Source organism: Periplaneta americana, chromosome 3 (assembly GCF_040183065.1).
Source record: "Periplaneta americana isolate PAMFEO1 chromosome 3, P.americana_PAMFEO1_priV1, whole genome shotgun sequence".
In the NCBI taxonomy this organism is placed as follows: Eukaryota; Metazoa; Arthropoda; class Insecta; order Blattodea; family Blattidae; genus Periplaneta; species Periplaneta americana.
The window spans coordinates 94471612-94496565 of record NC_091119.1 but is presented as its reverse complement, the minus strand read 5'-3'; the positions used below and the strand labels follow the sequence as shown (position 1 = coordinate 94496565).

The following is a 24954-nucleotide window of genomic DNA, read 5'->3' as shown; positions in this document are numbered from 1 at the left end:
GAAAATGAAGTAAGGTGTTAGAGACATTTGGGGTATATTACTAGTCACAATACTTTAATAGCACGGTACTTACAACACTTGGTGAATCTACAGGAGCACCTTTGTCTAGCAAGATTTGAGCAATGTCCAGAAATCCTCCTTGAGCAGCAAAGAACAGCGCTGTTGTACCTGTCTGAACATAAGAAATGAAGAATTAACAGAAAGTACTATTCAGAAATAAAAAAATTTTAAGAGTAATTGTAGGACTAATGAAACAATGGCCCGCACGTGTATTTACGACCACTTTAGGACGTATGATTTTAATGGAAACATCAGTGTTATGTAGGCCTATGTATAATTTATCCTTAAGATCATAAGCTTCTAAATTTTCTCGAGCACTCTCCCTTACGCCAAAAGAAATACCTATTAGTTCTTCCATTAAGTATGTAGTTAGAGAAGTTACTGGCATATTCTAGTAGTATAAATAAACGAAAGCAAAATCTCAGACAGCCAATAATTTTTTCTGTGAACTGTTCAATTTATTGTATTATTTACGTACAAACATATTTAATAATTAATATTCAAACAACATTTCAGAATGTCACCTGATCAACAATATGCAATGACTAAGTAAACTGTTACATTAATTATTAATAGGCATATTTGTTTCAACAGACCGCAGCAAAGAAGCAGTGCTGCTGCTACAAGAATTTGTAGACACTTGTATTTTAATTGTTTAATCGGTAATTTAATGATGCTCTATCACCTACGCGGTTATTTAGCGCTGATGGAATAAAATTGGTAATAGCTAGACTGTATTTTGGTGGACCTAACCTACTAAAAGATCTACATAAGATGTAGGGGAGCCCCCAGCATTTCACCCATGACGGGGACATGACAACTCGTGTAGATCTGTGGGATACGGCAGATCACCACGCAGATTTATCAATAAAATCAAAACCTCTAGTGAGATTACTGTAGATAATTTTCTTAAAATTTCGCGTATCAGTTTTTAAATTTCGTTTTTTGGTGTTGAATAAAGTATCAAATTTTCGCGATAAAGTCGCAATGAAATAAAGTCATCGTGGAATAACCCACCACATCTCTTCTCCAAATTTGCTTGGACAAGAAAATAAATTTAAACACATTACATAGGCCTAAATATATTATAATTCTCTAATTATATATTTGTATACATTATCATTATTATTTTAATTGGTTATTTTATGACGCTTCATCAACCGCTATGATTATCTAGCATCTGAATGAGGTGAAGGTGATAATGCCAGTGAAATGAGTCCAGCGCCGAAAGTTATCCAGCATTTGCTCTTAATGGATTGAGGGAAAACCTCAACCACGTAACTTGTCCCAAGCAGGATTTTAACCCGGGCTCGCTCGTTTCACGGTCAGGCATACTAGCCATTATACTTCACAGCGGTGGATTATTATTATTATTGTTATTAACCAGCGGATTTAATCCAAGATTATTATAATATTAAACGTTTAATTGAAGGGAATTATGGATAGTAAGATATAATGAAATACTGTAATTAACACAATTTATTACTTTAACTTACTTTTTATTCCAAATCAGTGAAATGGAGAAAGTGCAAGATACAAGTTGCAAGATTTTCCGATTTTATTGAAAGCCTCTTGTAACAATGTCATTATCACTTAAATAAAACCCGTAACAACGGTATTCATCACACGAAAAGGCGCACTTTTTCGGTTTTTCGCCCCATCTCCACACCATCACTTCACTTTAGGAACCAACTGTTGAACCTATCAAGTAAAACTGAAACGATTTGCAAAGATTCATTGCCTGGAGTACGGTGCCGTTAAATCCCTCTTTTGTGCTGAAATATGCGGAGATGTTTGACAAACATATTTATGTTCATACAGGCCCAAAGCAATTTTTCCAAGTGCTGGCCAAGCTATTGCTTGCAGACTCTCCATCAATCCTAAACAGATGGAAAAACTATTTTGCGCAACCACTAAATGTACATAGGCCAAATAGAAATGATCGGGACGAAATTGAAATACAAACTGCTGAGCCATTTATACCCGAACCCATGCTTTCAGAAGTCGAAATTGCGATAGAAAATCTGAAAAAGTACAAGTCTCCAGGTATCGATCAAATTCCAGCATAATTAATACAAGAGGGCGGAAGTGCATTATATAGCCAAATTTATAAACTTGTACTTGCTATTTGGGAAAAGGAAATTGTACCGGAACAATGGAAGGAGTCCATAATTGTACCTATTTTTAAGAAGGGGGACAAAACCAACTGTGGTAACTTTCGAGGAATATCACTTTTGTTGACGTCGTACAAAATTTTGTCCAATATTCTTTTGAGAAGATTAACTCCGTACGTAGATGAAATTATTGGGGATCATCAGTGCGGTTTTAGGCGTAATAGATCGACTATTGATCAGATTTTTTGTATTCGACAGATAATGGAGAAAAAAAGGGAGTATAAGGGTACAGTACATCAGTTATTCATAGATTTCAAAAAGGCACATGACTCGGTTAAGAGGGAAGTATTATATGATATTCTTATTGAATTTGGTATTCCCAAGAAACTAGTTCGATTAATTAAAATGTGTCTCAGTGAAACATACAGCAGAGTCCGTATAGGCCAGTTTCTATCTGATGCTTTTCCAATTCACTGCGGGCTAAAGCATGGAGATGCACTATCACCGTTACTTTTTAACTTCGCTTTAGAATATGCCATTAGGAAAGTTCAGGATAATAGGCAGGGTTTGGAATTGAACGGGTTACATCAGCTTCTTGTCTATGCGGATGACGTGAATATGTTAGGAGAAAATCCACAAACGATTAGGGAAAACACGGGAATTTTACTTGAAGCAAGTGAAGCGATCGGTTTGGAAGTAAATCCCGAAAAGACAAAGTATATGATTATGTCTCGTGACCAGAATATTGTACGAAATGGAAATATAAAAATTGGAGATTTATCCTTCGAAGGGGTGGAAAAATTCATATATCTAGGAGCTACAGTAACAAATATAAATGACACTCGGGAGGAAATTAAACGCAGAATAAATATGGGAAATGCGTGTTATTATTCGGTTGAGAAGCTTTTATCATCTAGTCTGCTGTCAAAAAATCTGAAAGTTAGAATTTATAAAACAGTTATATTACCGGTTGTTCTGTATGGTTGTGAAACTTGGACTCTCACTCTGAGAGAGGAACATAGGTTAAGGGTGTTTGAGAATAAGGTGCTTGGAAAATATTTGGGGCTAAACGGGATGAAGTTACAGGAGAATGGAGAAAGTTACACAACACAGAACTGCACGCATTGTATTCTTCACCTGACATAATTAGGAACATTAAATCCAGACGTTTGAGATGGGCAGGGCATGTAGCACGTATGGGCGAATCCAGAAATGCATATAGAGTGTTAGTTGGGAGACCGGAGGGAAAAAGACCTTTAGGGAGACCGAGACGTAGATGGGAGGATAATATTAAAATGGATTTGAGGGAGGTGGGATATGATGATAGAGACTGGATTAATCTGCACAGGATAGGGACCGATGGCGGGCTTATGTGAGGGCGGCAATGAACCTTCGGGTTCCTTAAAAGCCATTTGTAAGTAAGTAAGGCCAAGCTATTAGCTGGCAGGCAAAATAACTTTTAGTAAATCTAAACGCATATAAATAAGAGAAAGTCAAAAGGTTTAAGCAGCGAATAGGGATTATAAAGAATGGACACTGAGCGAATTTTCCTGTGTTTTGTTTCTCTGTGCGCCAGCGGCTAGTTCCACTTTCAAGCGCTAGAGGTAGTGTAATCGAGCATACGCTAAGATAATAATTGAGAATAGAATTAAGGCACAGGATCCAAACATCGCCTACCTTATTGCATAATTCAGTAACGCTTTGATTCAAATAAATTCAAGTTAACAGCTTTTCCTTATTTCTCAGTGACAAACTAGTTGTAATAATAATATTTTATATTTCAGATATCATAAATTATATTATAAAATAATACAATGCATTATAAAATTAAGTATCGAATTCGTTTAATATTTGTATATAATATAATATAGGTATATGGTTTTACTTCTCGTAAGAGTTTTGTTTTTCCATTTTCAGCGCTATCAAATCATTACATATTTTAATTGTTGTAGGGGTCAACGTCTGAACTCTCATTATAAAGGAACTCTAGAGTCTAGACATTACAGTTAATGAAGGATTTATTATTTTATGGATCCAATTTATTTTATTTGAGTACATAATGTACCTAGATGTATTAATTATATTTCCGCTGTGTCGACTGCTAGCTGGTGTGATGTCAGCGCCAACTCTAGGGAGAAAGCAGAATCTGACGCTCTAGCTGGCTTGAAGGTCATTGAAATCGGTCCGGCTACATCAAAGGTACCGACGCGAAGTGTCCATTCTTTATAATCCCTATTCGCTGGTTTAAGTATGTATTAAGTATTTCCCACGAAAAATTAGATATAAAAAAATAAAAAATACATCATTTTTTGTGTTTATTGAGCAAATTAAGACTTTCGCAAGAAAATGTAAAATTCGCGTGAAAAATTTAGTCATAGATTAACTATATTGAACAACTAAAAATATTTTTTCTTATATTTTATAGCTTAACTGTGGCTTAACCCTTAAATTGGCAAAACTTCATTTCTCACACTAGTTTATTAAATCTTGTCGGACTGTAAAGAAAACAACTATCGCAATGTCCATATTTTATATGTTGTACAATATTATAGTATTTTGAAATTTTAATTTTCCTACAAGTTTTGTTTCTATTGTTCTATTAAAATTATAGCATATAGCCTATTAACCTGTTGTATCCTATAGGATACTTTGTCAATTTAAGGGTTAACAAATTCGGCTCTGGGTATAGGTATACGGATTCGATTGCTGGAGACGGCTGTGTAATGTGGTGGACGGGGTCTACTTAACCGGGCAGCACAGCCAGCACGCAACTCATTACATCACAGGTGCACGAAAAGCTTATTTGGGCTGAAATATTTGAGGATGGTCCAAGTCCCTTCCAATAAGCACCTCTACCTCTTTCCTTATAATCACCTCCTTGTAATCCAATCTTATGCTTCGTCCCACTTTTACTAAAAAGATAATATAGACATGATGTAAGTACTTATTATCTGGAGACAGGAATAGCATAAAATCTAAATCGCGTACTAGTATACTCCTATATGACATCTCATATTTAGTCCGGGCAACTATCGGAAAGCGATCAGTTTCTGTCAGCTGTTATCGCGAAGACAAATGGACGTGCGTATTGTGGAATAAAGAATAGATACAATACGTATAAAGCCTACGAAATTATATTTTAAATAAACAACCGGAACTTATAAACTGAAAAGTAATTTTATATTTATCTTACGAGATTAATATGATGCAATGTGAAACAATATTGATATATTAAAATTTTGGAAGCTATGGCCTACGACAGCGAAAAAAAAATTATCCATCACTTGATTTTAATTTAGCCCCTAGCCTTGGTCTTATACAAGGCTACTAACTGTACACACATGAATAATTCTCGATAAACGCGTCCAAGTCGCGGGGGCGGGTACCTTAATGGTGGCTAAGTTCTGTCGGGGTCCCAGTGACTCAGGGTATAATGATCTCCTACACAGGATAACGTGTGAAGACTTCAACGGTCAGTCGGTCACCAGACCGACTTGGGAATATTACCTCAGCTCGGTCTAAGGAGCAGAAGGAGCAACCCTCGCTCTAGGGGTTAAGGCTGGTTCACAATAAACCGAGAATGGAAACGAGAACGGGAACGAAAATAATGTTAAAATAAATGCATTTAAATACGAGCATTCACAATAGTTAGTTGTGAATTATCACATTTAAATACATTTATTTTAACAATATTTCCGTTCTCGTTTTCGTTGTCGTTTCCGGTTTATTGTGAACCAGCCTTCAGTGCACAGCGATGTTTGTCTGGAAACATTAAAGTAGCAACCCTACTACCAGTCTTACTCTGCGCATCGCTCGTAACGAGGCCAGGGGACATCTTTATTACTGAGAATCTTCAAAGTAACAGCCGGACTGGAAACAAGAAAACTTTGAAGACGAAACAGGCCAATAGGTCTAATCCCTGTGGTTGGTGATAATGATGACCTGCATTATCACTCTCAGGATACGTAATCATTGAAGTTTGTTCCATTAAAGAAATCAAATTACTCATTATGTTTCGAAAGCGGTGAAAATATTTAAATATGGTACATTACTCGCGTAAAATTAATAAGTATAAAAATACAGGATGAATCAGGAGGAAAGGTACACGGTTTCAGGATGATAATATTGATGATTCTGAACAAAAAAGTTTGTATGAACATATGTCCTGTTCTTAACGGTTTTGGAGAAAACTAATGGAAACAATGAGGAACGGGAAAAATGCAGGTGATAGTACATTAAAACATTGTTACCTTATGTTCTGTTTAACTGTGTACTTTTCTTTACAGAACATGTTACATGTTCAAAACGTCCACCGTTAACTTCAATGCACTTTGCAGCTCCTGTAGACAGCTGCTTTGTTGCTGTTCTGAGCTGATTTGAACATTCCTTTACTTGAACACAAACATGTAAAATGCGAGCGAGAAGTTCTTCCTTGTTTCCACTTTTCGCTTGTAGACTTCGCTCTTAAGCCAACTCCACACACAACAATCCAATGGAGTAAGGTCGGGTGACCTCGGTGGCCAAGAAATGACTGCACCGCGACCGATCCAACGCACAGGATACGTTTAATTTATCCTACTACAACCTAATGTCGTTTTGGTTGCATCTGCATGTGAGTGCTGATGAAAGACATGAGACTGACGCCCGTGATTTTCAAACAGCTGTGAGTTAGATACTGTTAAGAACAGAGCATATGTTCATGTAATTTTTTTTGCTCGGAATCACCAATATTATCACCCTTCACACCAAGTACCTTTCCTCCTGACTCACTCTATACAACAAATAAAGGGCTTCAGCAACACTGGGAAAGTGATTACTTGAAATCGCAGTCTTTCCGAAGGCCGAGACGTGATAATGGCCATATGACTTATCTCTAATTCTGAGCTTCCGATCTCAAGAGGCTACCGGTGTTGCTTAGCATGTTTGCCTACTGATCCTAGTCTGCGTTCGGGCGTGGGTTCGAAATCCGCTTGGGCTAAATATCTGGTTAGTTTTTATGAGGTTTTCCCCCAACTGTAAGGTAATCCGTCCTAAGACTCATTCGCTATTACCAATTTTATTGACGCTAGGTAACCTTGTAGATGAGACATTGTCGTTAAATCATCGATTAAAAATCGAAGAAACTATATTTTTCTACCTCCAGTACCGCTCAATGTCGTACATATGAATATTTTTTATACAGAAGTCTCATGTATTGTTTTCATGCAAACTTTGTCTCTAAGAGTGGCATAATATGAAACGCCATTATACATAATTAAAAAAAGAAAATCTATATGAGTGCGAAGGAACTACAAGAACTGTATTGATAGATGATTATAATCTTATAATTATAAGAAGTGGATTGCTACTAAAAACCTGAGGACTCAGAATTAAAGATTGAATGGATTATAAGCTGTAGCATTTTATTATTATGTATATATCAAATCCATTAAAACATTTCTGAGGGGACTTTTGTGAAAAAATATCTTGTAGACGTGAAAAAAGTACTTGGAGATAACATGGTTGTGGAAAACATTTCAAATCCTAAACGTAACAAGGAGAGCAATAGTTGATGTGTGGAGAACAAGTTACTGATAATTTAAAATGCATTATAGATAGTGATCAGACGTATACTAGCCAACTTTTCTGTATTCATATCACACAAATTGAATTTTCTATCACCAGGCAAGAACTTGGCAAGGATTTTGGGAACATTTTTACGAGAAGCGAGGCATGCATCCAAGAAGAGGTTGTACTTCGATATTCTACGCTGTGCTGTCGGAAGATAAGACACAATGCATAGCGAGAACATCCCGCGATAATCAATCGTTGTTGATTGTGTTGCTGTTGTAATGTTCAAGTAACAATGTTTAGATAGATTTCTGCAGTTTTTGTTGAGCCAGTCTAGATTTTAAAGGCAGTGTTTCTCGAACCTTTTCCGCCGCGGAACTCTTGTAATCTATTTCCGTTTTATTATTATTATTGTTTAGTCAACTGTCCGAAAACAGGCTTGAACCTCATAAGTAACACAATAAGGCATCACTCATGAGGCAACTAGGCCGGGAGATAATGGGATAAGGTAGCCAGTTCATTTTCACCTCCAATGCATACATCTCCGATTAGCTACACATTCCACTAATCAGACTTCAGATGCATACGAACAATTGTTCTTCCTCTGACACATATCGTCAAGTGAGATGTAGCCTACTGCCTGATAATATGTAGATATACATATCAGCCAGAACCTCAATCAGAGGCACATTATTATTATTATTATTATTATTATTATTATTATTATTATTATTCATTGTTATTATTTTGTATGTATTTTATAGTATTCTCTGAGTATAAAATAAAATGTAAAAATCATTTAGTGCTTACAGGCAGAATTCCAAGATTTGCTCACAGAACCTAGGCTGCGGGACACACTTTGAGAAAGGCGTCATCTTCATCAGCATGGTGATTAAGTTGTATAGGTTTTTAAGCAGATATATCTCAGACTGACTGCTCTCAGAAAATGAGAATAAAGCTGAAGATACCGTGTCGTACAGTGCTTAGCCCAGAACCATTGATTGGTGTCGTTCTTTAAACATCTGAATGGAAAATATGATGAGTATATGATGTGGTATGATATCAATTCAAAATTTTATAAAATTTGGTGAAGGGCAAGAGAAAATATGACTTGAAACTTTTACTGTCAGCTATACTTGTCAGACCACAGTAAACGCAAACTTAAGCAATTTATTCATCTACAGCCAATAAAGCAAGAAACTTGTGTCCCTGATTTGTGTCTTTCAGGACAGATGATCAAGATTCAAATGACTCTATTGAATAGACAAGAAATCAATGAAGTAGTCTGTGCTATCTTTGTTGCTTCGACCAGTTTTGCGGCCTGAGATGCGACGCCCACGTTGAGGCCGCCACAGCTGCGCACGGGGCTTTGGTGTCCCTGGAGACGAATGACAACTGGCAGCTCATTCTGGGCCACCAGGATTTCTTTAAATATTGGCGAATGTGTAAGATAAAATGACTGATATTATACATACAAAATAAAAATATAGATCAATGTCATGGCTTACATAAAAGTTGCTGATGAGAAAATGTCTTGTTTCCTGAATATGCAAAATTATATTTCTGTATGACATTTTTAAAAGTAAAATATGTAATAACATAACGAAAGGTTAAAGTAATTAATGATTACAATTAAACGAGAGTTCAATTTCATGAACACTTTTAATTAGACTATAATACATTATAAATTGCGAGAAAGATAGCTATGCCGACAAAATAACAACAAAATATGCGAAAACAGAGGATTATAAATCAAATTTTGAAACAATTCAGAGAACTCTAACAGAATCAACACTAACACATGAAAGGGAAGCATGGACAATTTAGCAAGTAGACGAAAGAAATGTATATCCATGTAGAAGTTTTAGATGTTACTATAGATATGTAGGCCTATTTATAATATTTATATTTGTAATCCTACAAATTGTTAGTACATATTTTACTCATTTTTCTGAAAATGTCTTCTTTCTTCCTCATTCATGTTTAATTCCCCTTATGTATGTATATATGTAATTTTCCTCAGTGTTGTATAGTTATAATTTACATTTGAATTTGTAATTCTTGTAATTTGTAATATTGGTTCACTTACCGCTTGCATATTCATTGAGCGTAACTTCTAGCCCTATATTTTTTGTAATTATTATTTAGTATGTTTGCATTATTTTACTCAACTTGTGCTTGTATGACTATATACATTTTTTATTAGAGTTCTTTAAATATTAGTCTGTAATCATTAACTTGTAATACTGCAAACTGTATCAACTTCTTTTGTTTCTGGCTAAGTGGAAGAGAAGGGCTGATGGCCTTAATTTCGCCAGAATAAATAAATAAATAAATATTATTATTATTATTATTATTATTATTATTATTTATAAGAAAACAGCTGGCATTATTTTTTTGGCTCACAGAAGAAATAAAGATATTTCACACTATTTTACTGTCGAATATATCATGAAATAAATACAAAATATTACCGTATCAATTAAAAATACACAAATAATGGGAAAATGAAGGGGTATTAGATTTCAAAGCAAATTTCACGTGAACGATTCCAAGACAAAATACTAATTAATATTTGATGATAATAACGATAATGATAATAATTGAATCGCACTTTTTAGAAAGGAACTAAGTCAAAATTTGCGATTTTTATTTTAACTGATGAAATGATTAATACTTTCAATGTGCACTAATTGGCGGAGAAAAACACTTAGTCAAACCTCTCCCTGTATCTTAAACATCAAGTTGATATTTATATACGACGCTGGTAAAATGGTATTTATTCATAAAATAAGTTTCATTTGCTCTTCAGAAAAGTAGCATATTTTGACTTAGTTCCTTTCTAAAAAGTGCGATTCAATTATTATTATTATTATTATTATTATTATTATTATTATTATTATTATTATTATTATTATTATTACTATGAAGGTGCCTCTAGAGCAGGGCTGGGCATCGGGAGCGCATCCAGATTCTGAACGGGGACGTTTAATATTCATCCGTCACTGAATCAACGCTGCGAAGTGTTCGGCGGGAAAGAAAGGGGATGAAGAGAAATCATATGGCTCCCCGTGAGAGAGTAGAATACGCTCTTGCTGCCCAGCCCTGCTCTAAAGCGATTCAAAATGAAATGCTGGACTGCATACTATTTTTAAAAGGTGTACAATAGCACACACTTATCAGTTTAATTTTGATAGCGTGCCGCAAGTGAAAATAACGTGACGATGATGCCAGCTTGGTAGGAATGTTGTTTAATACTATTATTGAACTACGAGCTCCACAGTCTGACTTGAATCAGTGCGTACATCTATGTAGTACTCATTGTCAGTTCTCTAACCGCGTCTGGACGCTTGTTTATAATATGAACGGCTGCCTCCAATCATGCGTACAGAAACGAGTATGTCGAAAGCACACACAGTGTGAGTTTATGTAGTTGTATTATTCATAGCAGAAGGTTCGTGGGAACCAAATAAGCATTCCAGTTGTCACGACCTATCGACTACGGGTTCTAAAGAACGCCCTAAGCGCTTTATAGGCAGGCCTGCGGATATGAACTGCTCGAGCTCCCAGTCCATGTCAGCTCCTCTGTCTTCTTCTCCCGCAACAACTTTTTAAGTTGGTTTACATAATTTTCAAGTCATCTTAATTGAGATTTATTGTAAGAATAGCAACGCATCGTAATTAAAAAATACTGTGTATGTTTTTTCTCGAATTGTTGAATAATTATGACACTACCAAGCTTTTATAGCAGTAGGAATGTGTGTTATTGATCTACTAGAGGAAATAGATGCTAAATTAGTCCAATGGTTAGAGCGTTAGTTTCCTACAGCCTAGATCTGGGTTCAAATCTCGGGGAGCTCAAAGAGAATTTTAGAGGACAAAGATGGTTTTTAAGAAATTTCTCGGATACACACATTTTATCTAACATTCGATCAATTCTCCTAATTCATCACTCAGAAAATATTATTAGATATATAAAAGATCCGGATCACAATATAAGGTTTGACGTGTCCGAAAATTTAACTCAAAATATTCATTCAAATTTTACGTAATTAAATTTACACATTACTTATTAAAAATCCTGTATATTTTGTGGGAACTAATATATTTCATACCGGTATGTCATAATTTTTGTGTGTCCAATAGTGCAACTTTCTTTACCCATATTAACTCTCTCATTTGTACTGCCTGCATTCTATTTTTATCATCTGTTTCAAGTGTTCAAAATTCGCTTTCATGGAATAATATTGCGAGAACAGTAGACATAAAATGTTATGTGCATTTATTTTCTAGTTCTGGACTTCAATATTTTATTAATGTACTGTACCACAGATTTAATTAGATTCATTGTTTTATTACGTTTTTTCGATAGTCAACGATATAGAGCTGTTTCCCTGAGCTTACGGCGTATCTCTTTAACTGATTCAGTATGCTACAGGCCTTATACAAACTTGCGAAACTTGCCTCGAGCCTTGTAACAGTGGGGCGATTCTATTACGCCACCAAACATTAATTAAAGCTTGTTACGCTTTTTCTCCAGATATCCCCTTTCGTTGAACTCGTTCAGTATACATATAAACAGCGCGTTCTGACAGGAGCGAACTTCACTCCTATAATTTAAGTGAGACAGCCTCCGGACTATCGAACGCTCAACGGAAGTGCAGCAGAGTTAACACTGTGGACCATTCCGAAGTTGAAATGTAATAATTTCTTGGTTCTCAGACTGGTTTCCGAAAAGGAAGAAACTTAATTAATGCAGTCAAAAGAAAAGGGACATTCAAAGCACTACTAAATAACAGTGAACATTATGGTAGGGACAGGAAAAATGACAATTAGGTAGTCCTATAACATTTGTGAGCCAATTGCTCTTGTGAATATCCTGGATATCATAAGTCTGAATAATTTGAATGATACAAACATGAAACGTAATAATTTCCTATTTCCAAGTGGTGCGGTAAAAATAACACTGTATTAGGCTGATTTGACACCACCTCTGAAATAATTATAATATAAAACAATGAATGAGAATAATTCTAGAAATGAGTGATTACCAAATCAAATATCATTTCAGAACCGAATTAGATAGGTAACTAAATAAATTATTGTACGATTAACAATAAGAATGAAAGTCGGGCCTATATCAGTCATGTCAATTGATGCCCATAGGCGAGCTTTACAGCGGAAAGGAAAGAGACAGACGAAAGAGGTATTATATACCGCTTGGTCGAGCTATATACAGGGATGGCCAGCACTGAATCAATAGATAAAGGGAAAAGAACTTATTAACACTTTCCAGCACAAATTAAATTGAACATTAAAAAAAAATATTTTGACATGAAGGAGAAACGCTGCCCGATAGTGTTTTGTTTCGGGGTTTCAGGGGTGCCAGCTATCTTAAAAATAACTAAGAATATGGCTATGATAACATATGGAGTCGTTTGGCATTTTACATGCATTCTCAGAGCAGGTAAAGTGTATGATGCCATATGGAATCATTGGGCTGGAAAGGGTTAAAACTGTACCCGTGTTAATTTTTAGATTTGTCTGAGAAGTATAAGTCCATTATAGGAATGTAAGTTTTAATTTTAATGGTCATTTTTCACAAGTTTGTTTTTTATTCAGAATGAATATTTTCTCAACTTTTTTTTTTATAGAAAAGTGAAATTTTCAGATATGTTTACTTAGTAGCCTTACAGGTACTGAAGTGATGTTTTCATAAATCTAATGTAAGTATCGTAAATACGTATTACTGAAGATAGTGTATTTTTTGAAAATTTTGAAAATATTCGCATGGAAAATGTTTGTAAGGAAATGAATAAAACAAAGCAGCTACTGTTACATCATAAACAAAAGATATGTGCCCATGTGTTGTAAAAACGTCAGGTATATAGCTTCAAAAGATTTCGAGAAAATAATTTAATATTCTGATGATAGGAAGTTGCGCACCAATATCACCTTAAAAGCATACTGCCATAAGAGTTTTGTTATGTAATATTATTTACAGTTAAAACATATACCTAGGTAACTTTGCTTTGTACTATAGTATTGTTTTGATTAGTTTATTGATTACTTTTATAAGGCTAAAGATATCATCAATATAAATTCCAGCTTATCATGTCATACTCAATCTCTTTTTTGGGGATATCTTCTTTCTTTTCTTTTGTGGGCTCTTCCACTCTTCAGCGGTTGCCCTGAATTCCCTTCCGCCATTCTTCTCGATCCCGCCAATCCTCCTCCTGCATATGTCGGTCCTTTATCATTTGCATGACACCGGCTTTCCATGTTTTTCTTGGTCTCGCACGCTTCCTCCTTCCCCGAGGTGACCATTCCAGAATAATCTTTGGCCATCTTCATTCTTTCATCCTTTTTACGTGGCCATACCATTGAAGAGTTCGTTTTTCGATTCTTTCAATTACCGACTCTTCCATCTCCATCATTTGCCTCACATCCTCATTCCTTCTCCTTTCCAATCTGGATACTCTAGCAGCTCTTCTTATTCCCTCCATCTCCGTCGCTTGTATCTTACACTTCTGACGTTCAACAAGTGCCCATCCCTCTGTCCCGTATGTTAGTATAGATTCAACTATAGATTGTAGAATTCTTTTCTTCATTTGTTTGGAAATGGATCTACTCCACAGTACCCCATTCAGCATCTTTATTGCCCTTCTTGCCTGTTGCATTTGTTTCATCAATACTACAATGTCCATTCCCGTGACTCAACTGCCTTAACCACCTCTCTAATTTTTCCAGTTACTCCTTGTACATTCCATGTTCCAAATGATAAAGTCCGTTTACGCAGCCAAAGTCGATGCCTGTTAATCCGTCCGGCTTTAATATATTTGGGAAACGTAGCAGTTTATATTTTTATAAGACCGGGTAGCTAGCCCTGTGCTTAACCCCCTCCTTGGAGGACCAGGATTTTCTTTCAGGGTTAACTCCCTTAGCCTTTGTAGTGCCAACTACACCGCAAGGCAGCGGTAGTTTTCTGTCAGGGTTCTCTCCCTTAGCTGGCATGTCCCAATTTTTGCGTCAGGATCTCGCATTTTCGCCCTTTCATGTCTTAGCTGCAAAATGCACCCAGGGATCATGACGAGGACATGCATGAATAGGACTTGGCAGGAATTCATGGCTATAACTTATATAACTTATGGATATAACTTTCTTTATGAATGATGCGTTTCATTCACCTTAGTACAGTATAGTTGTACTACAATGGAATGTATGTGCATATTCCTTCTTAACTCTTTATTATGTTATTAACGTTTAAAACACAACTGCAGTATTAAGAAATTGGTGTTAGTATTTTTTTCAGACAATATACATAATATCAAACCGAAATAAGCCATATAAAAATAACGACATAAAATTTCACGTTCCGTTTGAAGTTTGTGCACCACTGTTTTTTAAATTCAACAGGCTGCTTCCTCATTCCATACCTAGCGCTTGATGCCCGCGCACGACGTCAAGGTCAGAAAAATGCGCTTGCTTTGATATCACTGGCCTATATGAAGAGAATGACATATGGAAGATAGCCGAAGTTATTTCATCAGTATAAACCTAGAGCCATGAGATCAAGATGAAGAGTCGACCTGGTTGGCGAGTTGGTATAGCGCTGGCCTTCTATGCCCAAGGTTGCGGGTTCGATCCCGGGCCAGGTCGATGGCATTTAAGTGTGCTTAAATGCGACAGGCTCTTGTCAGTAGATTTACTGGTATGTAAAAGAACTCCTGCGGGACAAAATTCCGGCACATCCGGCGACGCTGATATAACCTCTGCAGTTGCGAGCGTCGTTAAATAAAACATAACATTAAGATGAAGACCAAACCTTTCATATTGTTGATGATGATTTTAGATGACTCATAAATTACTTCTATCAATTAATTTGTGAAAAATAATTAAACGACATTATGTTACGTAGGCTTACGGCAAATTAATTGTCTGGGACAATTTTTATTATAGGTTGTAGAAAAACAGGACAATTTCGTTAATATGATGAACTGATGAGAGCGATTCATAAAAAGTTACTTATATTAGGTAGGTATATCAATATGTTGATTGTACAAATAAACGAGAAAACATATTATACATATGTTTAGTGTGTGGAAAGACAGTTCAAAGCCATAATTATTTTGCGCTCAGAACCGCATGTTCTAGGTTCACTTAGCAAAAAATTAATTATGACAAACTTTTCATGACTGGCGTCGAATAAATGAGTGAGTGGCTAACAACAAGTGAAGAACAAAATGTAAAAGATACATAAATTTTCGCGTCCTTGCAAGGGGTTAGTCGAGTAGCGAAATATATGTCTCACTCTGACATGCGCTGCTCGACTAAGCCGATTCTACTATTCGCCACACCACGTATTCCTCTCCAGCCATCAACTCCGTAAACCATATCTCTGATGGTGGTCTACCGTACCTCAGAGACCTACATGAATCATCATATCCCTACCAAGAAAGGAAGGACCTGAGGAGCTCCAGGGCTTCTAATGCATATCTATGATTTCTCTAGAATCCATCACCACTGCCATCTACCAATCTTAGGACAAACCTCGAGGAACACCCACCATGACGTATGATTGATTCGGATGCCACACAAACATAGCGGTGCCTTATTTTTCGAAACGGAGATGATAATCAAAGGGGAATTGTGGGGTGTGTTGGTGAAATGACGAGGGGGGAAACGGAAACCCTTCCCAACGTTGGATTTTTCTACTACAAATACAAATTCGCTTCGCTGAGTTTTTAACACGGTCAGCAGTCGTTTTAAGTTACAACTCTGCCAACTGACCTACCAAGACATAGCTTACAAATCTGATTAAAAAAGAGGAGGGCAGTAAGTATGATGCGATTGTGTCTAAGAGGGCCATTATGATAGTTTAATTAATTCAAGACTTTTATAAGTAGTCTATATGACTTCTAGGTCAATTATATCTTACCGAGTTAACGAATATCACTAATGGGTTGGTAATAATGAGTATTGTCATCGATAATAATCAGTTCCATGAGACAAATCACATTATTTTATATTACGATTCTACCCATATATTCGAATTTCATTTGACGGTTGGAAGTAAATAGAAAATGATCGATAGTAGAATGGTGCTAAGGGAAATGGTAATTCTGGTGAAAATTACTTATTATTTAGATTCCTGGATCTCTAGCATTGAAAACTGACGCTCTAGCTCAAGACATTCGGCTAATAGTGCATCAAGCAAGAGTTTTAAATGCAGGAGTAGGTGCCAAGTTTAAAAAATAAGGCTAAATTAATTTGTAAGAGGTTAGTAAAAACGAATGTGTTTATGAGCATACATTTTGCTAGAGAAGAAGGCGAAGATTCCGCCATCTTAGACTTGTTTTAAGTTTAATTACGATATTTGAAACAATTTTAGCCAAGAGGGAAAAAGAAAAAAATATGAAATATCTGTTGTGGCAGGAAGTCAAAGAGAGCATACATGGAGAAAATGGTACAAATAAAAAGAACGAAAGGAGAGCCCCAAATTTACTCTAGGTTACCGTTTCAGGCGACTTATGACAAATCATAACAGCTGATAATTACTCTATATCGGTGCTGAACAGTTTGATCTGCAATTGCGCATGTGCACTCACCACTCTCCTCGCTCTGGGGTCGGCTCCCTGGTCCAGCAGCTCCTTCACGCAATCCACGTGGCCACTGGCAGCCGCGAGGATGAGGGGCGTGGTTCCATCCTGCACAGAAACAGAGAGAAATTAACAATCAAAATGCAAAGTCATTAAAGACGGTTATTCCTGAGTACTTCACCTCCACTGGGGCAGCTGTGGCTATGTTTAGATTAAGATTACATTTGGGGCGAAGAGTAAGATTTCTTGTGCATCAAAGTGTTGGCATCATATAGACATCTTTGGATAATCTTAAACCCATTTATCCGCAAGTTTTGAGAATCTTATACAAGTCTTTAGAACCTTTGAAACAACTTTAGAAGCTAGTTTATATTTTATGCTTAGACTATATGATTATTTCCGAATTAAAGGTTCTGCAGAAACAAGTCAGCAAAGCAGGAAATTTGTGCGAGAAAATGGCAGATAAATTTTGTCCGGAGCCTTCTAATTCAGAGATAAGACCTTTGCGTGCCTTAAATTTACTCGTATGACACTGAAACCTGCGGCTTTACTCCGTTTCCAATTTTTGATGAGAGTTCTGTTCTTCCATATTATGTGAATCTTCAGGATCTTCCCAACAGAGCTACGAGCTTCCATTTCTCTTTGTACTTCCTCATTATACGAAGGATGAAGAGGAAGCATTATGATATGATGATGCTGACAAAGATTTTCATGGAAATATACGCTTTCATACATAATACCACAGAATGGCGTCTGTTGTGCAGTCTGTCTACCTAACTATTGGAGGAACTTGTTAATATTCAGTGAGTCTCTCCATGTGAGAATACTACATATAAAATATAAATTCAACAAAAATAGTACATGGCGGCTTATTCTAAATCGGTCCAAACAACTTATTGTTGAAGTTTTATTACATAAGATAAAATGACAAGATTATCAAGGCTGCACATCTTCAGAAGTTTTCTTCATGTTCAAATATATTTTATACTCCTAAAGTGCTCCTAAATTACAAACCAAAATTAACTAGATTTCCTGGAAGACATATTACAAATGAGAACATAAATATAACTTTTCATATCAGAACAGGTCACATTAGCCTAAACACTGAAAGACGGAGATATACAGAACCATGGAGAACTTCTCCAGGAGGAAAACAAAAGAGTTTACATAGTCGCGTTGGTAGCTCAGTTTGCTTACGACCACTGCGTGATGGCGAAGTCGTATTTGTGGTCGATAAAGCCAAGGTAACGAAGGGTTTCTCTCGGGGTTCTCCCATTTCCCTCCATCATTCCACCGTCATACTCCATTTAAATTTGTAGTACCATTTAAATAGTATTCACCCCAAGCGATAAGGTGTGATGTAGTATTGTGACTGACATACAGATGGCATCAGTTTGAGAGACGTAGTACGCTTAAGGAGGGTGGTGGAAGAGCAGTGTAACTTCATTGGAACCTTACGCGTACATGGCCGAATCAACAGATGACATCACATAGCTGAGTTACGGTATATACAAAGAAACGGACCGTTCGGACTTCAACAACATTCTTAAGGAATGGTAAGGCACAGTAAGGCCAAAAGACTACGGTGCTAGCCTTTGGGTCCCTTCTCCGTAAAAAAAGTTTATATTAATTATTTTAAGAAATAACATACGGTAATTCAATCGACTGTGTAAATGGAACATGAAGTTACATACATTCTCGTATTACATTTTGTACTGTAAAGTAATTTTATTTTCTGTATCCTGTTAATAATCGAGGCTCTTGAAGATTCTACTGCCGGCAGGATACGTAACCTCATACGATACTCTTGTACTTGAGGATGGACTGAGAACTGTGCAATGTAGTTGCCTAAGGTAGGCATTGAGAGAGCTAGAAAATTCAGGCATTGCATATTTGAAACTTCGCAAAAGAAATAGATCAACAAGAGCATGAAGATAATGTGACAAATCTTCATTCAATATATAAAATGAAAAAAAATTGGAAATGTATCCTTTGAAAATGTGAAAAAATTCAATTACCTTGGAGCAACAGTAGACTAACAAATATAAATGACATTCCAGAGGAAATTAAATGTAGAATAAATATTATGGGAAATGCCTGTCATTATTCGGTTGAAAAGCTTTTGTCATCCAGTCTACTCTCAAAAAAGCTTGAAGTTAGAACTTTGAAACAATTATATTACCGGTTGTACTGTATGGTTGTGAAATTTGGTCTCTCATTTTGAGAGAAGAACAGAGGTTAGGGGTGTTCGAGAATAAGGTGCTTAAGGAAATATTTGGGCCAAAAGGGATGAAGTTACACAACGCAGAACTGCATGCATTGTATCCTTCACTCAACATAATTAGGAATATACATCTTGATTACACAACTTTTAACACTGTATCACTTCGGAATATGTATGATAAGACTTTCTTGTGTTAAATTTTAACGTACCTTGCTTACATGTTTCGACCTATTTATGGGTCATCTTCAGAATTGATCGTTGTTGGTCTTGGCGCCTCTTGTTGTTTCCTGTGAGGGTGCGTTCATAGTGTAGAGTCAATGAGTGTATGTGTTTTGAAATTGAGTTGTGTGTTGAGAATATCGTCGGGATGTGTTTTCGTGTGTCTGTATATTTCATATTGTTCTAGTGTGTTGAGTTTCTGGCTTTTTGGTTGGATGTGCAGTATTTCCATGTCTGTGTTGATGTCTCTGTAGGTGTGGTTGGCATTTGTGATGTGTTCTGCATATGTGGAGGTGTTTTGTAATTTTGTTATGGCTGTGATATATTCTTTGTAACGTGTTGGAAATGATTTGCCTGTCTGTCCTATGTAGAAGTTGTTGCAGGTGTTACATTTGAGTTTGTATTCGCCTGTGTGGTTGTATTTGTTTGTTTGTGTTGTTTGTTTGTTGAGATGTTTTTTTAGAGTGTTATTTGTTTTGTATGCGATGTTGTAATTTAATTTCTTGAATGAGGTTGCAATTTTATGTGTGTTTTTGTTTTCGTATGTTAGTGTGATGTATTTTTTGTGTTCTTGTGTTTGTTTTGTATTCTTCTGTTTTTTGTTGTTATGTTTTGTCTTACGTATTATGTTGTCTATTATGTTTGGGTTGTATCCGTTTTCCTGTGCTATGTATTTGATTGTGTTTAGTTCTTCGTTGTAATCCTGTTGGTTCATTGGTATGTTGAGTAGTCTGTGTACCATTGTTCGGAATGCAGCTTGTTTGTGTTGTGTGGGGTGGTTGGATGTGTTGTGTATGTGTGTTGTTGGTTTTCTGTATACTTTGAATGTGTGTTTGTTGTCTACTTTTGTTATTGTGATGTCTAGAAAATTTATGGATTTGTTGTTTTCAATTTCTAATGTGTAGTGTAGCTTTGGGTGTATTTTGTTTATGTGTTGATGTAGGTTTTGGATCTGTCTTTTGTTTCCTTTGTATACTATTAGTATGTCATCTACGTATCTGTGCGAATATATGATGTTGTCTGCATGTTTGTTGTTGTCTTTGTTTAGTATGTATGTCTGTTCTATGTGGTGTAATAATATTTCTGCTAGTATGCTGGAAATGGATAATCCCATGGGTAGGCCTTCAGTTTGTGTGTAATATTTGTTATTGTATGTGAAGTAGTTTTGTTTTGTGATGATGTCTGTGGTGTGAATGATTTCTTTGATTTGTTCTTGTGGTGTGTTGTTGTTTCTGAGTATTTGTTCTAGTATCTGTGTGTATCTTTTATGGGTATGTTTGTGTATAGGTTAGTTATGTCGAAAGTTGCTAATGTTGTAGTTGTGTGGGATATGTTTGTCTTTTATTTTATTTACTATGTCTATGTTGTTTTTTTATTGTTCTTTGTTTTTCGAATTTTATGTTGTTCCTCATGGTTTTGTCTATGTATGTGGCTAGTTTGTGTGTTGGTGCATTTCGATGATTGACTAATGGTCTGATGGGTATGTTTTCTTTATGTATTTTCGGTAGTGCGTTTACTTTTGGTGCTTCTGGTTTGATTGGTTTTAGTTGTTGTTTCATGTTGTTTGGAATTATGTGTTTGTTTTTGTTTATTGTGTTTTTTACTATGTAGTGGTATTGTGTGGTGGGGTCGCTTTTGAGTTCTTTGATGTTGTTTTCCTTGAAATATGTTTCTAAAACAAATCCATAGTGACACTTGTGGTGGACAAGATAGCAGTTGGGGGTTTTCTCGGGGTTCTCCCGTTTTTCCCCATGTTAAGCATTTACATCATTCCGTCACCATTTCTCCATTTCGTTTTCACTCCGTAGCATTCCTCGAACGCCGCCTGGCGACGCACGGAGGGTGCTGGCCTAGGGACGAGTGGGGTTGCCTGCTCGAAACCTGGGCATACAAAGAACCTTAGTGTAGTCAGGCGGTGTGGGTTTGGAAATGCGCCACTAGAGGGTTAGCCCAATAGATATCAATAGGTCGCAGTGCTGGGCCATAATGCCCCCCTCCGTAAATTATATTTCATTCCAATTCCAAGTAAGTAAGTAATGAGAAAATGCCTCGATGACGACGGTTCCTGTGCATATCTACTGAATAAACTATAAAACACCAATGGTCATATTATGCAGTTTCAGAGGTCTGAAAATGCAAAGAGAAATTCCCGTAACATTTTTCTGAGGCCCTTTCATTTAGGGTCAAAGTTCTCATATTGTACGTACCGTATTGGATATTGGAACTAATTCATTAGTATATTTCTCTTAAAAGGGAATAGGCTATGAAGGCTGTTCATAATGGCAATTCAAAATAAAGGAACAAAGATAAAACTGAACTATATAGTCGGAATTGTGAATCAAATGAATGGACGGTTCAGTCCGGATACGATAAGAATACTGGATTGCTTTCAAGTTCGTAGGTACCAATATGCAATCGAGAGACAGCAGTCAAGATTATGCAGCACTTTTTAAACAGTAGGTTTTTATTCGTTGCATATCTAGTGTCTTGCGTTGCTATATCATGCTGACCACAACTCCACATCTCAAGAGTATCTCTGTAAGTGTCCGTCTGGAAAGACCAACAAAATTTATTATATATTAGAAAAGACTGATGATTAATTTTAATTGTGTTTTATTTAACGACGCTCGCAACTGCCGCGGTTATAATCATCGTTGCCGGTGTGGCGGAATTTTGTCCCGCAGTTCTTTTACATGCCAGTAAATCTATTGACATGAGCCTGTCGCATTTAAGCGCACTTAAATGCTGTCGACCTAGGCCAGGATCGAACTCGCAACCTCGGGCACGGAAGGTCAGCACTCTCCCGACTCCGCCACCCAGGCCGACAAGAATGATGATAATGACAAATTGATGATGCTAATAATAATAATAATAATAATAATAATAATAATAATAATAATAATAATAATAATGCAAAATAATTGAAGTGCAATAAGGAAAAATTACTAACGCAGAAGACAAAGACTACATTCTTGGTTGATATCCCCCAGTTATCTGAAAAATAGTCGTCAGGAACAACATTCCGAAAAAGAATTTGTACATAACTTCAACATTTCTTTTTTTAAGCGTCTGCGCTTTTCAGCAGTTGCTTCTAATGCTCTCTCCTCCAGATAGAAAGAAGTACACTCGGACAGTTACGATACTTTTCTGACAAAAAATGGCTGATCTGCGCTGAAGACAACATACGAACTCTTGTTATGAATGATTAGAAAAGAAGTGGGTGGTGGCCCTTGTGATTAATACTATCGAGTACTGAATGCACGAAAGAAAAGCCAAGACAGCCGGCTCCTGGGATCGAACCCCGGTCCTTTTTAATACAAAGCAGACGTGTTAACTACTACACTACCGTACTCGGTAGTTACTGCAAATCCAACAGGCCTAATAATAGGTATTTTTGTGAAATTTTAAATACGAGTACTTTAACTACGATCATTAGAAAAATGATTATAGATCCAAAAATGCATATTACAAACACAGACCGTTATTACAGAAGCATAATATGAAACTGCTGCAAAGATTCTCACCAGTTAAATTAATTTTACTTTTCCACATGAAGGTAATAAATAATATGAATGACGTTGTTGTTGTTTAGTCAGTTATCCGAAGACAGGTCTGAACCTCATAAGTGATACTAGTAAGACACTACTTGTGAGATAATCGGGTAGGGTGGCCAATTCCTTTTCCCCTCCATTACATACATCGCCGATTAGCTACATATTACACTAATCAGACTTCACGTGTACGGAAAGGATTATTCTTCCTCTGACACATATCGTCAAGTGAGATGTAGGCCTACTGTCTGCTACTAGAGGATCATATCAGCCAGAATCTCAATCAGAGGAAATGAATGATGTACGATTAGATATTTTCAAAATCGTGTATCGATGTTGTATTTTTTGAAATAATAATAATAATAATAATAATAATAATAATAATAATAATAATAATAATAATAATAATAATAATAATAATAATAATAATAATAATAATAACGGTTTCGACAAGTTACTTGTAATGTCCTTCACATCTGTGACTTGTAGCTTTGTTTTTAAGTTTATTCTATGATAGCCTAAGGGAACTGAAACCAGTCTACATTCGCATCTTCTTACAAGTTCTCACCTTCCGCGACCTCTAGCTGCAAAGATCTTGTGTTGCATAATCCTATTGTTTTTCGCTGGCATATCTTTTACTCCATCACTTGGCAATTTACTCTCATTACATTTTTCTAGGAACTACAACAATAAAGCAGCGAGGAGACAAACTTTTTAATCAATTAATATAAATGGCGTTACATACTTTATTGGGATAATTTATTTTGTGCGAAGGCAGTGCCTGTGGATTCCAATAGCTGTACAACGGAACCCAGTATTACCAAATCTATGCCTGAGAAGTGAATGCTGTTATTCAGTTGAAGTTGTGAGTTTGTTACAAGTCAATGTATAGTGGTTGTGTCAATAACAGCGAAAAAAATGCCTAATTTTTTTCGACATGGATAAGTTCATCAGTTCAGGAACATGAGATTCCGACGAAGAAGAAAAATTTATTTTTATTTATTTATTTAATCTGGCGGAGTTAAGGCCATGAGGCCCTCTCTACCACACCAGAATACAAATAGACATATACAAGAAACGAATGCAGAGAGAAGATGGAAATAAGAAATAGTCACAAATACAAAGCATAAATGCAAAAAGAATGAGAGAAATTTATATATATATATATATATATATATATATATATATATATATACTTGTAGGAAGATAAGATCACAATGGGCATAAAATGTATTAATGCAGTATATTGTTACTTACAAATGGCTTTTAAGGAACCCGGAGGTTCATTGCCGTCCTCACATAAGCCCGCCATCGGACCTTATCCTATGCAAGATTAATCCAGTCTCTATCATCATATCCCACATCCCTCAAATCCATTTTAATGTTATCTTCCCATCTACGTCTCGGTCTCCCCAAAGATCTTTTTTCCTCCGGTCTCCCAACTGACACTCTATATGCATTTCTGGATTCGCCCATACGTGCTACATGCCCTGCCTATCTCAAACGTCTGGATTTAATGTTCCTAATTATGTCAGGTAAAGAATACAATGCGTGCAGTTCTGCGTTGTGTAACTTTTTCCATTCTCCTGTAACTTCATCCCTCTTAGCCCCAAATATTTTCCTAAGAACCTTATTCT

The 24954-nt window shown here is 36.2% G+C and overlaps 1 protein-coding gene across 2 annotated transcripts in view; it reads right to left on the bottom strand.

The window, feature by feature from the left end:
- The window catches only part of LOC138696254 (ankyrin repeat domain-containing protein 29), a 227425-nt gene that overhangs the window by 11727 nt on the left and 190744 nt on the right, over positions 1 to 24954 (bottom strand). For both annotated transcript variants that reach the window (XM_069820942.1, XM_069820943.1), the window contains 2 exons: positions 17333 to 17431; positions 74 to 172 (listed from right to left, as the gene is read on the bottom strand). In XM_069820942.1, coding sequence (XP_069677043.1) covers positions 74 to 172; positions 17333 to 17431 — 198 coding nt within the window. The remainder of the gene's footprint in view (positions 1 to 73; positions 173 to 17332; positions 17432 to 24954) is intronic.